Source organism: Botryllus schlosseri, chromosome 1 (genome assembly GCF_051294905.1).
Source record: "Botryllus schlosseri isolate E-star chromosome 1, Bs_hap1, whole genome shotgun sequence".
Classification (NCBI taxonomy): domain Eukaryota; kingdom Metazoa; phylum Chordata; class Ascidiacea; order Stolidobranchia; family Styelidae; genus Botryllus; species Botryllus schlosseri.
This window is the reverse complement of record NC_137236.1, coordinates 14,348,354-14,367,463: the sequence shown is the minus strand read 5'-3', so window position 1 is coordinate 14,367,463 and position 19,110 is coordinate 14,348,354. Positions and strand designations below refer to the sequence as shown.

The 19,110-nt window shown below is 40.8% G+C and overlaps 2 protein-coding genes and 1 long non-coding RNA gene across 3 annotated transcripts in view; all 3 read left to right on the top strand.

Moving 5' to 3' along the window:
• LOC145442928 (uncharacterized) overlaps window positions 1–19,110 on the top strand; it is a 188,668-nt gene that overhangs the window by 61,250 nt on the left and 108,308 nt on the right. The gene's annotated exons all lie outside the window — the stretch shown is intronic.
• LOC145442819 (uncharacterized) lies at window positions 3,797–5,870 on the top strand. Its single transcript, XR_013916161.1, has 2 exons — window positions 3,797–4,803; window positions 5,697–5,870. It is a non-coding gene; the product is annotated as an uncharacterized LOC145442819 (long non-coding RNA).
• On the top strand, window positions 11,599–16,996 carry LOC145442808 (uncharacterized). Its single transcript, XM_080320824.1, has 2 exons — window positions 11,599–13,232; window positions 14,817–16,996. The coding sequence occupies exons 1-2, from the start codon at window positions 12,529–12,531 to the stop codon at window positions 15,922–15,924; spliced, it is 1,812 nt and encodes a 603-aa protein (XP_080176950.1). The 5' UTR covers window positions 11,599–12,528; the 3' UTR covers window positions 15,925–16,996.

Here is a 19,110-nt window from a genome sequence, read left to right as displayed (position 1 = left end):
AGGACTAAATGAATTCCAGCGAAGGTATTGGCCTGTGAATGTCGGTTTTCTGAAAACAGACGTTTCAAATTTGTTGGTATTGCGCTTTTCAACTAATACGTCCAGAAATGATAATGAGTTATTGCGTTCTTTTTCTATTGTGAATTGCAAGGCCGGGTGAAGCGAGTTTAAGCGAATGAGAAATTGGTCACACTCCGATTCATTCCTGAAAATGACAAATGTATCATCTACGTATCGGCGGTACAATAGTGGTTTGGCGGACTCACGCTGGGACAGAAGCTCGCCCTCGTAATACCCTACGAAAATGTTGGCCAAAATAGGTCCCAGGGGACCTCCCATGGCTAAGCCGTCTATTTGGCGAAACATGACCTCGTTAAAGCTAAATTCCACGCAGCAAGTTGCCGCTTGTAAAAGTTCAACAAAGACGTTACGCGGGATTGATGGTGGCGGTAACTTACCACCGTACAGCGCGTTGGCACAAATATCAATAGTCTCATGCAGCGGAACGTTCGTAAAAAGACTAGAGATATCAAATGAGCTCAGAAACACGTCTGGATTCGGCAAATCCAGGTTTCGTATTTCACCAGCGAACGTGAACGAATCGCGAACACATTCCGTGCCGTACAATTCCCGAACCGGTTCCAAAATGTCAATAAGCCATTTTGCCAGCTGATGGTGAGCAGACCCGATCATCGAAAGTATAGGTCTCACTGGGACATTGTCTTTGTGAGTTTTTGGCAGTCCGTACATGCGTGGTCTTTGCGATCCCGTCGGTCTGATGGCGCTGTATGTTTCTGCCGTTAGGACACCGTTTTTCTTCAATGTCAGCAAACGGTTGGTCAGTCGTCTTTCAATTTTAGGTGTATTATCAAATTCCGAAACCGAACCAAGCGAGATAAATTTGGTTTTGTCATGCAATATTGATTCCATTTTCGAAATGTATATATATTCGCTCTTTCGGTAATCTCGCATGTTCAACGAGTATGGTTAATAGTTTTATTCAGAGAATAACTAAATAAGTGATATGTTGTACGTTTAGGAATATGATTATCGATGCGTGACTTCTAGAATATTTCGGCGATTCAAATTTTACGTCATCGCGCCATACAAAGATTTGAAGCGCAACAGGTCGCAGCCAGGCATAGTTCGCTCTTTCTGTATGGTAAATGCCGTAAATATATAGGAATTGTGACTGACTGAGGTAGCGGGTTAAAAGTATATATGCAGTAGCATATAGCTTATGGGGTATTTCGAATTGCCTGTAGTATATGACGCCTAGAGCTGTTTGACTTTCTGCAAAACAGGTGTAGACAACTATAGAAAAGTTTCAGCTTTTCCAAGTTAGAATTAGAGCTAAACCGTTTTTCCGAATTAGATTATAATTATATTGCTGGCATTTCGCTCTAATTTAGTGAAATTAGACCACTATAATTCGCTTCAAACATCTGAATTACCGGTACCTATACCTACGGTATATCATAATATTTATGCTTGAATTTTCTAGGTATATAAGTCATATAGATACATTCCTGTAGAACACTGATTCATGATTGTATAAAAGTTGGTGCAAGAATGGACATTTTCAACTTGATGTTGATTAATGGAGCAAAATTTGATATTTGAGTGCAATTATACCTCGAATCCAGTGACAAGATTAATAATCGTTGAAACCAAACGCAGCTTGATTATGTTGGCCCAGAGAATTTGGCTAGCCAGACCATATTGATGGAATATGGTCACAGTAAGATAATATTTTGGGCTATTTTACATGAACTTTCCAACATTTGATTTGATATGTCCACTAAAACAGTTGCTATTCTGCTTTCGAATAAGACCTTAATTGCTGGTTTCAATGGTAACTGTGTTTGTCAAAGGCTGCAAAGGTAATTTCTTTTCCTTGTTAGATGTTTATTTGTTTGTTTGTGGTGTTCATGGTGGTGGTTCGACTACACTGGTCATTTTACACCAGGCCGGTTCTTATTATTATTATTCCGTATCTGCCCGATTACCAGTGAACTCGGCACTTAGTGAATTCGGCCGCACAAACTCGGCACTTGGTGAATTAGGCCGTGGTAGATCTCGTAGCGGTACCGGTCACCATGATTGGTTACTGGAATGTTTGCCGGTGAACTTGGCACTTTGAGTGGTTGTCAATGTTGTACGGCGGTCAGGGCATGCGTAGATCACACAGTCACGGCGTGATTAGATCACAGATTGCGTAATTGCGGGAAATAACGCGACGCTCTTCACTTGGTGAACTCGGCCCTTGGAGGAATTGGCACTAGAACACCTTCGCATTAGAAATGCATTTAGTATGAATGAACAGTATCAAAAAGGAAATTTAAACGTGTCGTGGCTCGTGGTAGATCTCGTAATCTTGGGATCCTTCAACCGTGTTATCGAGACACCCTAATCCCAGAGTGGAATCGTCTCTCCAAAGGCAAAAAATAATTTATTTTGACGTGATCATGCGAAACATTTGTTGATGAGGAACACTGGCTTGTCGTGATCGATAAACGAAGAAGCGCCGCTTGATGTTCCACAGTTTTGATTTCACATACAACGCCAAGATCCATCTTCTCAAAACTTACACGACACAGGCCCGTGACTCACGCCATCGATTCCAAGCAGACCGCGCGTGGTCGGTATATGAGCGCTGTGTTATTTCCCGTGGCTACGCAATCCGTGATCTAATCACGCCGTGACTGCGCGATCTACGGATGCCCTGACCTCCTTACAAGATTGACGAATCACTTGATAATACTATTATTAGTTTGATAATTCATATTAATAGCTGTAAATACACTTCATTTCAAAATTTCCCGAGGGCCGAATTCACCAAGTGCCGAGTTTTTGCGGCCGAATTCACCAAGTGCCGGGTGCATCGGCAACCATCTGCCCACTTACAGCACGGCCCACTCCTAGGCTTTTTAAGACATGGCTATGCGAATCAGATGGCGAGGAGGAGCCTAGATAAACGGCCAACACTTCGGTAGGAATTATGGAGTCGACGTGTCACGCTCGAACCCGCAATTCATTGGTGTTTAGCTATAATGGAACGTACCACTACGTTTCCTCGCCATACCTTGTAAAATGAGACCGTATCATTTGGCATTTCGTGTGGCAATTGACTTTTGTGTGGAAAATTGTGTTCGTTTTAGAACTTATCCGAAACTTTTATTCCGCCATAGATTGTATATGATAAAACAATATCGGAATTGATCCTAGAAGAATTCCAAAGCAACTCACCACAAAGGAGGATTTAAAGAAGTTTGATGGAAAATTGAATGAAAGCAAGAGCCTTTGCAAGAGATGTGGTATGTTGAATCTGTTTTTGTATTTTTAAATAGGCCTACTTTGTTGTGCCGATAGCAGACAGTATATATAAACGTAAGATGTGGAAGCTATCAAGGTGTTTTTAGAAATTCAGTCAGTCAAAGTGGACGATCGTATTGCTTGGATTATATTTATGCTTATTTTAGCATCTTTGAGATGCAACTCTAAACGTGGACGGTCATGAACAGTAGGGCTCTTCAAAAATGACTTTTTTTCTCAAATCGTACTGGCTACTTGATAAAATTGTTAGGTTACCTAATTTAAGCCTACAAACAAAATATGTTTCAAATCCAGCCAGTATCCGCTTTGCTACAAGAGAAGAAAGTTCCTATTTATTATATAAAAATGAATAATAAAAAATTTGAAGATTTTCTGTTAACCCCATGAAAGTGTTAGGCTGTCTATGGAAACGATGCTCACCAAATTTGGTTCAATTCCAATTAGTGGAAGCGGAGTTATTGCTGTCGAAAAATTTGGATTTTAATAAAATAGTACTTACGGTGAGCACAACTTTAATAAGTAAACAAAGAATCGGTCACCGTAAATACTATTTTATTCAAATCCAAATTTTTCGACGGCAATATCTCCGCTTCCACTGGTTGGAATTGAACCAAATTTGGTGAGCATCGTTTCTATAGACAGCCTAACACTTTCATGGGGTGAACAGAAAATTTTCAAATTTTTATTACCTATTTATTTTTAAATAATAAATAGAAACTTTCTTCTCCTGTAGCAAAGCGGTTACTGGCTGGAATTGAACCAAATTTTGTGTTTAGGCTTAAATTAGGTAACCTAACAATATTATCAAGTAGTCAGAACGATTTGAGAAAAAAAGTCATATTTTAAGAGCCCTAATGTCCATGTGAGAGAAACGTTTTAGGGTAGGCCTACTCATATGTCTCGCAGCGTTCTCTACATAATTGTCAATTGCGATACAAACTGTTTGCTTGTATTGGTAAAGCCATCCAACTTCGAATTGTAAAATGTTGGGAGTCTTGATATCAAATTTTTGAAAGGTGCACTTTGAGAAGATTTCGGAATCTGTCAAATTATACAAAAATTTAGCAAATTCTTTGACATATTTCATCTATTTGGGACTCGATCAACGTAAAAGAATTGGTAATCATTTTATACAATGTATTGTATTTGTAGTTGAAGTATAGTAATAATTCTTATGGTTACCGCACTTGTAACGATTCACGGCCATAACTGGAATAATTAGAATGATGTAACTTTCAAATTGTCATGCATTTTGCAACCACATTGTTCTCAATTTTCAAGGTGCTGACCATTCGAGGAAGAATCACCCACCGGGAATTCACGATCCGTAAACGCGGCCGACTGTTTCTCTCCTCAAGCGGAAGCGACAGAGAAGAGGAACGAAGAGAAAAAAGGAGCAGAAATGACAAGAGTGTGACAAGTCGCGTCCGTTCGCTTTAATGCGTATTTCCATCCGCGAAGTAGTAGGTGGGAAAACTAATGGGCGTTTGGTTAGGGCTTATATAAGGTTGACTCCAGCGCTGTATTTGCTAAATGTTGCTATGAAATAGGGGTGGTGTCATTTGGTATCAATATTGACTATTGAAAGACCATTTGTTAGTGGTCATGGATTTGTTCGGCCAGTATGCAGTAATTTCTGATGGTCACTTCCCGGGCTTCTGTTCTCTAACCCCTCATGATTGTTATTCTGCTTCTAGTAAGACTGTCGATTCTAATGTTTTATCGTATCATTTGTCGGAGGTTTCGCTCGCTTTATTTACAACGTTTTGCTCTCTGCTAGGTCAATTACTGGCTGAGTATCACTACAGCCTAAGAAACTGCACTAATTCTCATTTTAATGTCTTGCTGGTTATCTTGCTGTCAATTCTAATAATTCATTAATGTCTATACCAGTGCCGCCACTCAAATGTTTTGTTCTCTGTACACAATATTGTTAGGTCTTCAGCTTTCCAGGCAGAGTATCATTCCACTTTCTAGACTTGAGTATATATCCCTCCAACTAGCTGCCAAATAACTGATTCATTTGGATTGTTGAATTGATCATTTTGGACCGAATGTGAAGAAATTTTAGTCAAGAATTCTTTTTGTGTTAGTGGCTGTTTTCAAAGAGTGCTGAAGTAGTCATCGTTGATCTTGATAATCAAGTAGAAGTGACGATTGAAGTCAGTTCTCCAGTCATATAATATTAAAAAATATAATAATAAAACTTGAAAACTTGAGTGGAAATAGTTCAGAATCGAATCCATTTTAGTAAGTATGGGCGAAAAAAATGTAGGAGTCATTCGTTAGTCGCTACCTCTGCCATTTTCGCAGTACGAATGTCTTAGCTATTATTCATCATTTTCATTTTATTTCTGCAGGGTGTTGAAAAAAAAGGCCGCATGCTGGTTATTTAACTGGCTCATCAGAAGATGAAACCTGATGATAAGGACTGTTTTCACTTTCTTTCTAAAGACATTCGTTCGTTTGTTCGTTTTATTTTTTACAACGGCATTATTGCCAATTCGTTTGAAATTAAATTATCACAAATGTGATTAATATGTAGTAAATAATGTGGTGTGTGTACGCAGCCGTGATCAGGTTAAGCCCATAGTGGTAGAAAACAGGTTATTATATCAGGATCTTCTTCTTCTAACGTAGGATCTACATTCTACTCACCATGTTAAAAGGCTGTAGCATCTGCATAATATTTACATTATTGAAGGACATGGAAAAGACGTTGAATTGAGTCGACACAAAATCCCCCTTTCTACGACCTGCCGAGATCTAATATCTACTATATCGGCTCGGCTTTTCTACATCTTTGGTCTGTACTGTGTTTGCTGGGTATTAATAGGCGACCATCCGACCAGACGGGACTATAAATAAATGCTCAGTAGACACATATTTATAGCGGAGAAACATGTGATGACATGTAACACCGCAAAGTTGCATACATCGTATATGACGCTGCGTAAATAACAGTAGAGGTTACCAGAACACGTACGTCCTAATACAACAATTCAAAAACCATTCAACTTATTAAGATTGCTAGGCATTCTAGATAGCTGTTTTGAACGAAGCATCATATACCTGGTGAGAACGTGAAATGAGTTATGTATTCCAGTGCTGTTCAACCTTTTTCGTCGTGGTACACCCTTTTAACATTTTCTCAAAACTCGTACACCCCTGGCCGTATAATATACCGATAACACAGAAAGTCACATTTTGATTACATATACAATACGTCCGGATTCCAGCGGGGAGTCGCCATGGCGCATGGACGACAAATACTCATATAAAATTTGATACTGGGTACTCAACACCGCGGAGACCCCTTGTGGTGTTTTGTGCCTTCACTTATTTCTTGAGATATGCAATGCGCAAATTATTTTACTGTACAAGCAAAACATCCCAGCCAGTTTACAATATATAATATATGTACCAAAATCGGGAGTGTAAATGTCAAGAAAAGACACTAGAATTATGTGTGTAGTCGAGTGGAGCACGAACGTTTTGCCCCTGGATAGATTTCGTCGAAAATGTTGGTAGTATCACATTTTATTGTCAAATATTTATTCATTTTCAGCTCACGTGATCAGATTAGCCCGTAGAGCTGATGGAGGGTGTCTTCGAAAATATCAGGTACAATATTAATGATGATGCATCTTCCGGTTGTTAATAATCACCAAGTTGCATGTTGTTATTTCTTGGCCTCCCACCAAGATTGTTTGTATTGTTATAATTAATATTTTTATTTCACATCAATGACAGTGGCGATAATTGCCTCTTTACTATTTTTGCACCACGACAGTGCATTTCTTAAAGTTTAGTGTCTTTGCTTTGGATGATGAGGACGACTATCGCTTGCACGCGCACTCCCATTCTTCATTCTCTCTCGTTAACGGGCGACCACTTTCAGGACTCCGCTTCTGACTTTGAAGCTCGGCTCACTCTTCTTCTAGGCTTTTCAAGACGTTACGTTTACAGGGGTCGGTGACGAGGACCCTAGATAAACATGCGACACATAGAAACATGGCAGAGCCGAGACTCGTACCAGCAACAATTGGTTGCATAATGACGGGCGTCAACACACGCTAATTCAAATATGGGTACAACTTCGCAAAATTATGGTTTTGCGGCTGAATGAGGCCCTACGTCCGCAGGTTGAGCACCCCTGGCTTAGCCGAAATAAGGATGAACATTTGAGCAAGGCTGCAACGTATAGTAAATGCTAAATATACGAATCAGGGCTCGACGTTACTGGACCACCATCTAACGCGGCGGTTCGCAAACTCGACCCCCTGGCTGCGCAAGCATACATTCTGCGCGGTGGTTTCCTCGAGAATCATCAGACAGATATCGCAAGCTGAACACATGCTAACACCACCCTGCTCTACTCGAAAAGGAAGTAGTAAGTCCATTACCAAAGGTTAAATGATGAGAAAAATTTGCTTATGATATCACATTGTACGATATATTACACATCCAGTCAATCTGTTTTGAAGCATAAACTGGCGTATTTATTTTGATAGCTATAGTCACCGCATCATCGGTTCGTCATAATGGGGATCTGGTAAACCCCTGTACTTGTACGTACACCCAATCCGAGTGGTAAACCCTTTAAAAATTATGGTACACCCTGGGGTGTACGAAACACCTGGCTGAAGCACTGCCAAATTGCGCATTAACCTGTGCGTCAACCTGTACTGACTCATAAACCTGCCTTTGTGATAGCTAGCCATCGGCTCATTGTAATTCGGGTCTGGTACACCCCTGTACACCCCATCCGAGTGGTACACCCTTTGAAAATTCTGGTACACCCTATGGTGTACGAAAACCCCGGTTGAAGAGCACTGATGTATTCGACGCAGTTGATGCATGGCACTGTTCGTTTTTTTAAAGTTCCTTCTGTTGGCTCCCCATTTATTTTAAAAATTGAATTACCCGTAAAAGGAAATTTCAATAGAAAGAAATGATATCTCGTAATATGGAGTAGCAATAACCAGTAGATTAAATACTATTTTTGTTGTTTTGTTTGTTGTTGTCTGCATATAACTATAATTGACTAGCAACAAATCGTACTTTGAGTAGCCCAAGTGTTATATAACCACTAACCCAGGGGTCGTCAAACTCCGGCTCGCTTGCCATTTGTGACATGCGAGATTATTTTTCATGGCACGCCGTATGATTTGACGAAAACGACATATTATGACCACGTTTGTTGCAAAACATGTCACATAAGTTGGCAGAATGGAAAAAGCTAAAACTTTTTGATAAATCAACATAATACAGAGTCTTTTTAGGCAGGTTTTAGACATATTTTTCGAGCTCCGCGCGATTTACCGTGACTTAATTTCTTGATTTTGGGAAACCCACAAAAATATATATACGGCAACCTAATATAGTATGAAACTGTTCGGGGGCTTTAGTCTAGGAGTGTGCATGTGCACTGTACTGCCTGTGGGATCGCGAATATTTTATAGGAACAAGCATTTTGGCCAAGGGCATTTTCACGATATGAGACACACGTTCGGCAACATGCGACTCCATGCGCTGCGTACGTTGCCAAAAGGATTTGCAGGGGTTGGCACATTTTTATCATCAGGTCATCTCATCATAAAATCTTGTATGGGCCTGTCACTTATTGGCTATGGAACCGAACACAGTAAACTTGAAAACGATCAAGGCAACCACAGAAGATCGCGACTAAATTTAAATAGTGCACACATTGCGTACATTAGGTGGTAGGTCTAGTGTGGTAGCGATCAAAATTTATACCCTTCGCGACCAATACTGCAAGAACCACTGACGTAACCGATGCCGTTGCTAGCTACAGATAAGTGGTTGTTGTGATTCCTTGCTTGAAACGCTAAATATGACAAAATTAAAAATGGTTGGCACGCCAGTTGGTAATATTTTACAATTTTTGATATTTTGGCACGCTGCACACGAAAGGTTGCCGGCCCCTGCACTAACCAGGGACCATCTCTGTGGCCTGGGTGGCTCTCCTTCTCATTTAATGTCTTGGTCGCAGTGCTGGACCAATACGTTGGGATTCACAATATTGTAAAGTGAAGCTATAATTATGTACGGTACGGATTGGTGCATTGCATGCCCGAAATGTGATCCTTAATATCGTCATAGCAAGCCAGCACCCATGTCATTACAAGCTAATACTCTGGTTCTCAACCGGCGTGCCGCGCCACACTAGTGTGCCAATTGGACTGCTCAGGCGTGCCACAAGAGAACGTAGTAAACAAGGCCGACATGTTGCAAAAATAAGGGAATCTAAATTCTGAGTATTTTGGACAGTCGGTGGTTCTATTATTTGACACGCTCAAGACACACATTTTTTTATTCGTTACGCACTGTTGTCCAAGGGACCGCGCAGTCAGATGGTGAGTGCGCGCAGACTCGTGAAAAATTAAAGGAAACATTGGATGTGATGAAGATATACGGCGCACGCCGAAACGACAAAGACCGGTCTCCCAATCTGGCATCATCTCAGCCAATGCCCGATGTAACGGTGTTCGGTCTCGATCTTTTTTTTGTTTTAATCTTCCTCGCCCTTTTCATTTTCTTTTTTAATTCGTCCTTGATCGGCTCCATCTCCGGGCCTCTGTTGTAAGTCCGATGTAAACTCGAGTATACGCGAGCATGATCTCAGATAAATCTCCGACGTTTCGGAACAAGCTGCTATCAAGCATCAAATCGGGGACTTCATTGTCAAATACTACACCAGGGGTCCTTGGCCTCTTTTCCCGCAGCGCCCCTTTTCGATAATTGCCGAGGTGTGGCGCCCTGCCCCCCCCCCCCATATTTTAAGGATTGCAGTAAAAGCAATGGGTAAGAGGTTTAATCCGGTCGGTCTTTTTGAATTGGTACTTTACTAGCGCTTGAGTCGCACGCGTGGACCACTCAACTAATTAAAGCTACAATATTTGTATGTGCTATATTTGGCATCAAATAAAGGTTGTTATAGCAACCATCGGATACGAGCTCATACCATCTGATTCGAGCCCTATGGACACATCCCGAATTCACCACTGCGATTGACAATATGGTGGGATAATTTGTATTGGGTTTTGTTTTATTTTTCTGTGTAACTAGTAAAGCAACTGAGAATGTGGTAGAGATCATAGCTCACATTGAATTTAGTACCCACTGTACGCAGTTTTTAACTCTACCATGAATGTATTCCAAACAAAGCAACCCATATTATATATCGTTTATGTGAGGTCCTGGGTCACAAAACTAAACAGTATCTTTCTGTATAATACAATGAATAAATATTCTCATGGTTCACTTTAGTAGCTCTCAAGTGTATTTAGTTAATCATTTTCGCCGAAAGTCTTCAAACCTTATTTAATGTACAAAGGGCTCCCACTCTCAAAAGTGCCACAGTCTCTTTGATTTCGACACGTTGTGCGCGGCAGGATGCAATACTTAGTTCGAAACATTTTGTAACCGGGAATAATCGATCCAAAAGTACTCACAATTCATTTTTCGAGAATTATAATAAACCACTGCTTTCGGCGAAACATGTTGCAACATTGTAGGAGTGTATTTTGCGCGGCGCGACAAAATTTTATAGGTTTGTCAGATTTTGTCGAATGTTTATTTCCGATGAGACCTCAGGGATATAAAGGACTATTGTTCTACTATATAATCAATAATCATACATGTCCCTACTATATACATTATCTGCGTCGACGCCATTTTTCTTCAACGCCCCCATACCACCCCCTGAGCCCAGCGCCCCTATCACCCCCTGAGCGTTTCCGCGCCTTAACAATTCAAATCGCAATTTGGGGAGCGCTGGAGCCAAAATTAAGAAACATTGTACTACACTATCGCTCCACTCACCCACATATAGTAGCATTGACGAAGATATCTAAACAAAAGGTTACTAGCCGGGTGGGTAATTGGGTGGTGATGTTGAGGTCTGCATGAAGGTGTCAACCCGTTTTCTAGTCACTGCCATCAGAACCTCGGACACTTTGGAGGAGATTCTTGAGTCGACCTCGGTCGGACGCAGACCCGCAACGCGTTGGTATTGCAACGGGGCAACGTCTTATTATGTTATCTCGCCAATGCGGGTACTCGGCGTGATAGGGTGCAGTGAAATATTTTCACGTTCAGAGGGTGCCGCAAGGTCAAAAATGTTGAGAACCACTGCGCAATACATATTCGTGTAATGATGGTATAACAAGATAGAGTCTGATGCCGAATCGCTTAATACCCTTATGAATATTGCAAGCTTACTTATATGACGCTCGACTCGACTCGAAGCGTAATACGTGATTCAGAATCGAATCACTCAGTTACTCGATTTCGCCCAGCCCTAGTTACGATCCGATTGGTTAGCTAGCAATTTATCTAGCCACAATCGTGACGCTTACATATGTTGCACCAGCGCATATTATTAATACTTTTCGTAAAAATCATTCTTGAAATGGATAGCGTACGGCCAAGTTGGGTAATTACATCACAACGGACATCACGAAGCTAACTATCAACAGAATCCTTTGCTGCTTCCATCAATAGGTTCTCACATTGATGCAATATCACGTTTTCGTGTATACATTTGCAAATAGTCCCCTCTCATAAAGCAGGAGACCTTCTGAAATACACCATTATGCGACGACATGCGATAAGATGACGAGCAAACCTAGACCGACAAAAGTCCGATACGAACTTGCGTTGACGAGGACAATGTGACAATGAAGGCGATGACTCATTAAATGGAATTTACCCATAGAATTCAATTTATTTATTAACAGTAGCCATTTATTCATTCGGTCGCAAATTCAAAACAGTTCTGTATATAAAAGTTAGGTTATATACGCTACATCAGTTACGGGTACATTTCGATGCTTTATTGACCAGATTGGAAGATTATTAGCGATCCAACTTATTGAGTCTGAGTTTTCAAGTTTATTTATTATGTAATATATATGATATTAACGAATAATAACTTCAATATAAATATACTATTCAATTGAATTTTGAATTTCTGTATACCTCCAAGAAGGTCTTCAAACATGATATCATGTAGTATGTAATAAGTGAAATCTTTCTCCGGATAAGCTAGAGTGACTATTTTAATTAATGAATATAATTGACGACTTTTCCTTCTTTTTTCAGGACAACATTCGAATCGTTCCACATTTCAAATTTGCAATCAAGTGACCGGAACCGTTGCTCAGAATGGGTCGAATATATTTCATGTCACATTGCAACAATATCATGGTGTTGGTGTGGTTGTTACTGATGCTCGTGATGCAATGTGACGCGTCGACTAATAACAAAACGTCAAATATTATCAACGTTGTACCACAGGAATTCAAAAACCCTAAACTGTTGGAGTGTGACAGTTTTTCGGCATACTTATCTGCTAACAGGAATATATGCTGCGACATGTACTACAGAAATTTTGCTCGTGTGTGGTACTCCGGTGGGCATTACCTCACGACTTATCTTACAACCTTAGGGAATTGGAAATGCGATCAATATAATTCTGAGTGTGAAGATCCTGTCTATGATTTCACACCCTTCACCAAATTGGTGTACCAGAGCTTCTGTGACCGGAACCAGCTATTCAACAATTGCGTTGAAACTCTCTACAATTATGTACCAAAACATACTCCGTATTTGAATGACAAACAGACGACACGTGATGAAGAACTGTGGAGAAACTTAGCTACATCATTGATGCCGCGCGACATGAGCATTGAAACCTTGAACGAACCATGTGTTCAAATCGCATTATTCGATCGACCGTCTGCAGGCGTTGGTAGATTTCACGAAATGTGCACGCCGTTCACTTTGTTCGGCGATATCACGTGGGTTGGTTACGACATGGACACAGCTATGGAAAGGGACATATCACCGTGGAATACTTATTCGATAAGGTAAGAGTCTACCCCGTATCATTAATATTATATGGCGGTACATTCAGGAGAGTTGAAGACGCCACTTTCAGCGCGTACGCGATTGGACATCCTCTTCAGTTACAGTACAATGTATAATTATTGATAGAACAAAATATGAGTTTCACACAGAACGAAAACATTTTGGATAGCTACTGCGAATCTGGATAACTTCTGCTATTTCAATTCAGAGAACAGTTTGAAATCCTAGGCTTCGCCTCAAAAGGTGACTTCCTTGCTCAGTTTGGCCTACAACATGCAAATAAGAGGCATGCATCATACATTAAATCAAGAGTGACAGACGATAAACTAAGAAGGACATGACTTGAAAAAGTGGAGTCGATATGTCTGATCGTGGTCTGGTACAGTATAGGTTCGTGTTGTGACTCGTATCACACATATTAAACGCAATTTGGCGAGAACTACGAGTTTGGTTGATCACATACTTGATATCCTCTCTGTCGCAAACGCGATTATAAAGCCCGCTGCACACTGACCTCGCGACGCAACATCGCGAGTTGCGAGTCGGAAGTCGCGACACAATGCACACTGGTCCCGGTGCCCACAAGCGGCAACTACAGCTCTTGCGCGTTCTGTCCGAAGGCTCGAAATGGATACACATTGCACAGCTCCTGATAGATCGCAAAATGAATATTTCGATGGGTACATGGTTTTGTCAATGAATAAGGTGACGTCTTATATGCACACACTTTTCCATTACCGAACCAATATCATATTTCATTGCTCAAAACGCCGAATCTGCGTGACCCAGTTATGGGCGCTATTTCCAGTTGCTGATCCAAATTTCGGGATTTCTAACTGTAGCCTACTATGCTTCACACACCAAGCCTTTCTGTATTCCATCGCCTCAGTGACTGCATCTGCTGTCAAGCACTTATACATCAATTTCTCCATATGATAGAGAACACCATTCAAATGCATTGCAATTTTATTGTAAATGAATTAAATCTTGACAATTTCAAATATAACCCTGGGATTCTTTCCTTTTTAATCTTCGATTCGCCCTCAGGTATCAAGCATTGAAATTGATCCGTGGGCCTGGTTGGTTTTCTATTATTTTGGCTCTCGGGAACCTCATTCTCCATAATGATGCATGGTCCATTTCTGACTTTTATAATAATCGCCACTACATTTCGTACCGAAGTCTGATAAAGAGGAGAATAGACGAAATCTAACATCAAGAATTATACTGCTGCTATCTAACCTGGTCGACAATGAAATTTTCAGACGTCCTACACCGAGATGTACCGGTGTCTGAAATATACATCATGAACCCATGACATACCTCGATTAAAAGTAACTGCTTAATCCAGTTTCCAACCAATGTACAGGGGTACACTGTATAGGTTAAAATGAATCAGACAAGGCACATAATAATTCCCCCTGTAGACATACTCCCACCCATACAACTCCGGTCTGCATGGCCCCGTCGCAGACAGACGAGATTCTCTCGTTTGATCGGGTCGCGAGCTCAGTGTGCAGTGGGCTTTATGGTTCTGGGCTTACATTGTACAAGATTTCAATGGAAATATCTCTTTATTTCAGGATCATGTCTAGTTTGGCAATATGTTCACTCGTTACGGCGGTCCTATCCATTGCTGTGATAGCGGCGAACATAATCGTGCTCGTAGTTTACACGACCACTGCAAAGCTGCGAAATAGTCAAGCAATATACAAAATCAACTTGGCTTCTAGCGACTTAATGAGTGGATTGACGGTCATACCGAGCACGATCGTATTTGGCTATTTAGAATTTCGCGTGCCGCGCAAAATGGGGGAAATAGTGACGGCGTCATCGAATATAACTTACAGACATGCAGGCGGGGGTACAAGATCGGTCGTTCCTACTGCATATATCAATGTTTTGGGCTTTTTCACAATACTCACTCTCACAACATCGGTGTACACGCTATTGATAGCGAGTTGCGACAGATTGTGGGCGATTTCCAGACCGCTTACTTACAACAAATTTAACGCCAAGACGCACTCAAAGATTGCTTGCTGTGTCATATGGATATTGGGTATCTTTATTTCTATGATACCATTCATGATAAAGAATTTGAAGTATATACTTAATGCCGGGCTCACGGTAACACCTGTTGGTGATACCGCTAGCATTTTGTTGTCGGTGGCATTTGGCCTTCCTTTGATCCTAACATGCGTGACAAACATCATGATTTTCCGCGCAACCAAAAAACATGCTAACGTTCGAAAGAAACTCACAACAATTTCAACGAAAAAGGGTCAAAATGTCGATGATATGGAAAGACGGGTAAGTAAGGTCTTGGGATTAATGGTGGGTGTTTTCGTGGCGTGCTACGTGCCAGCTTTTGCCACCTTATTTGCCGCCACTGCATTCGACAACATTGAATTGTCTTTGCCGGAACAGTTAGATTTACTGTCCATTAAAATAATTTATTCCCTCGGATATTGCTTCGGCATCATTACGCTAAGTAACAGCTTGTGGAATTGTCTGATATACAGCGTAAGAGCGATAGAGTTTCGAAAGGCCGTTAAATCTCTGCGGGCAATAAGAATAGCCGGCTCGACGGCGGAGTCCGCTATTTCCACAATGAGACGGCTTTGTGCAGCCACCGTGATATATTATCGGCGGAAAAGTAGCTCAGGCACTACCGATACAAATTCATCGTAAGGCAACGCGACTCGCGTGACCATGCATTCCGAAAACACCATTCCCAGTCAACATATTGGGATGGATGCAACGCCGAGTGAAGAGTATTACCCTATCAGTAATCACTTAGCAGCTAGATCTCAATTTGCCACTGACACTCCGCAAGCTACCGATAAAGAAATATCGCTATCTACCTTTGTTTCGTATGCTATCGATGTTGGAGCAGACAGGTTGTACTTGTCGGTAAGGGAAAATATAGAAGAAACATAGCTGCAGTTACATTTCGTTTTTGTAATTTTGCTTTGTGTATTACTTGCTGATTTCTGCGGTTACATTTCGTTTTTGTATAGGTTTGCTTTGTGTATTACTTGCTAATTTTTTGGTTGACCAACGATGCACGCTGCAGATGTCTTTTATATCACCGTGCCACGTATTTCTATAATGTAACGGTACATGTATATTATCAAAATGTTCATCGTTTGTACGTAAAACTAACTTTTAACAAATGTTTATTGTGTGCACTGATAAAGTTCTGAATATGTTCCGGCCTGTCTACGGCGGAGATTTTCAACTATTTTTAGCAAAGGGTAAAACACAAAAGTCCGATACCATCTTGAAATATTTTACAGTCATACTAATGTTATTATGTTATTTGTTATAACAAATGTTATAAAACATCAAGGACAAAAATAAACTACGTCCTTTGTGCTTACACGGTATAACTATACAGAATCCGGTACAGCGGTATTAGCAAAGCAACAAGTGGAATGTATTTATTGTCCCGTTAATGAAATCAGCGAAAAGAGACTTTTTTGGACAAACCAAGTAAATTCTGAGACATTCGGACAGCGAGTTGAGTAACCCTGCTCAGCGGCTGAGATCCGTTTCCAAACTTGAAATTATCAGTTTATTTCACAAACAGCAGAGTAATGTAGCGATACCTGTTCAACAGCGAGTCATGAAATCGTACAAACCAGCAACAGTCGCTCAAGGAATCCTCGATTATAAAAACGAAGAACCGTATCAATTCGAGCATATACCGAGAAAAAACGCATATCACAAATGATTCATCAACAAACACTGGACTGTACATTACATACAACATCTTAACAAATTCTCAAGTACTACGAATATCATCAAATTCAACATGTACCCTACAAATTATATATGCAAATCACGTGTGGCGACGCATTGTGAAGTTGAATATTTTTGGTAACTGGAATTGAAATGGCGATGAAAGATGAGTCTGAATATACTTCGTTCTCTCCACACTCTCAAAACCAATATAGTGGCTTCCCGACTTGCTTTCACATCAAGAAACAAAGATGCTCTACACATAGTGAAGAGCATAGTGATGCGATGCCTCTAGGTCAGTGGTTCTCAACCTTTTTGTGTTCGCAGACCCCTTTAGAACCATCACGGACCCCCGCGGACCCCCAAAGTTTTAGAGCAAGTCTAGCTTAATTATCGTGCAACCGTCATCTGTCTTGTGCAAATATTAACTGCAGGCTAGTGATAAGTAGCAGCAAAATGTCTCTTCAAAATAACATACTATTCATGTAGAAATTCGGTAAACTTTTGTTCGAAAGCGATTTCAGTAGCAGTGTAGCTGCATTTCTTAAGATAGTGATTGTGTCTGGAAAATACGCGTCTTCGATTTGATATGAGCGAGTGCCGAAAACGCATTTCCGCCAATATAGGTGATGGCGAATATAATAATATCGCGTAACGCTTCCGAGAAGACGTTTGAGTATGATCGCAACATATGACACACAAATTGAAAAACATATTTTTTGATGAACATATATCGTCCAGCCTAGTCGTTTCTATCAAGCAGCTCCTCATTATTAGTTATTCCGGAATACTGACCATGCATGTCACAGGAGAATATGGGTTTTGCAAACATTTCGAAGTCATCCTGATTGACCTGCACGACTGCGACTTTTATATTTTACCACAAACCACAACAAAACGTCCATTCTATGTTTACGTGAGTCCTGAAGTTTTAGCAGCGATGAAGCTAAACTGCCTCGTGATTACCTTAATTTAAAGAAATGCAAATCAGGTTATTGACCATTTTGCAAATCCAGAGGCTTCGTGGACCTCCGGTAGGGAACCACTGCTGTAGGTCGGGAGGCCAAACCTTTTTGTTATTGTAACTGACGGTCACACTTGTTGTACCTGAGGTACAGTGGTAGCTAACCAGCGGCTCGCCACACTATTCATGGCACAAGCATTATCGTTAGGGCTTACCGTACCGTCCTCTTTAAGAAGATTTTTCCTCTTTTTTGACTTTTCGAAAGTGTCCTCTTTTTGGAGATTTTGTCCTCTTTATTTGAGAATTTTGGTAAATATAGGGCCAAACTCGACTGAAATACAGAAAATCAGCACTGACATAACGCTCCGGCGGCTATTTCACGAGCTGAGCCGGAAAGATGACCTTTTTTTAGTCAACCGACCGAAAAATTTACAATGTTTTCAGGATTTTCCTCCGGTATTGCAAGTCTGAAAATTTTGAGAAAGTGAACTCTTTTCAGATTTCCAAAATATGGTAACCCTAATTATCGAGCCAAATACACAAGTTAAATTGACTATATTTGAAATTTGCATTGCGGTCTTCCTGCCGGCAAAAAGTCTTAAGCAAGACATCTGCATATTACAGAGCCCCATTTCAGATTTTACGCAAACGAGGCAACGCAGCTTCCATGCGCACAAAAGCCCACCGCGAAAATTTCTGGCGTCGCAATTCGTGAGCAATCCTGAGCATCATACCCTGTCTCATTTTTGAAGAGATTTTCCCGTGGTCGCTTGTTTATGACAGCGTTTGATGGGCTCTAGTACTCACCAAGTTTTATACATTTATACCAAATGTGTCCGTGCCTCAACGGATGATGTCATGAAATAGCGATTTACTGCAGATGCTGTTGTCATTTACTCACGAGTTCCACGAGTCAGCCCGTATTTTCCGGAAGTGCTTGTCCTGTATCGTGCGATAATATACAGCCACTATCAACTATTGAAAACTGTGTGCATAATATTACGAGCACGTTGTGTTTTCGTATTTTACCGCCAGGCTTTTGCGATCGAATTAATTAACGGATTAATCCCAATACTATAACGGTGTCGTATTGTTGTTTCCAGTCACCAGCAAAACAATGTCTACTGTGTGGATAAGAAGGAAGGACAGAATCATCAATCAAGCACACC

Coding starts and splice junctions, on each gene's coding strand:
- LOC145442808 (XM_080320824.1), top strand. CDS start 12,529: ATGGGTCGAATATATTTCATGTCACATTGCAACAATATCATGGTGTTG. Junction 13,233..14,816: donor TGGAATACTTATTCGATAAG/GTAAGAGTCTAC, acceptor TCTTTATTTCAG/GATCATGTCTAGTTTGGCAA.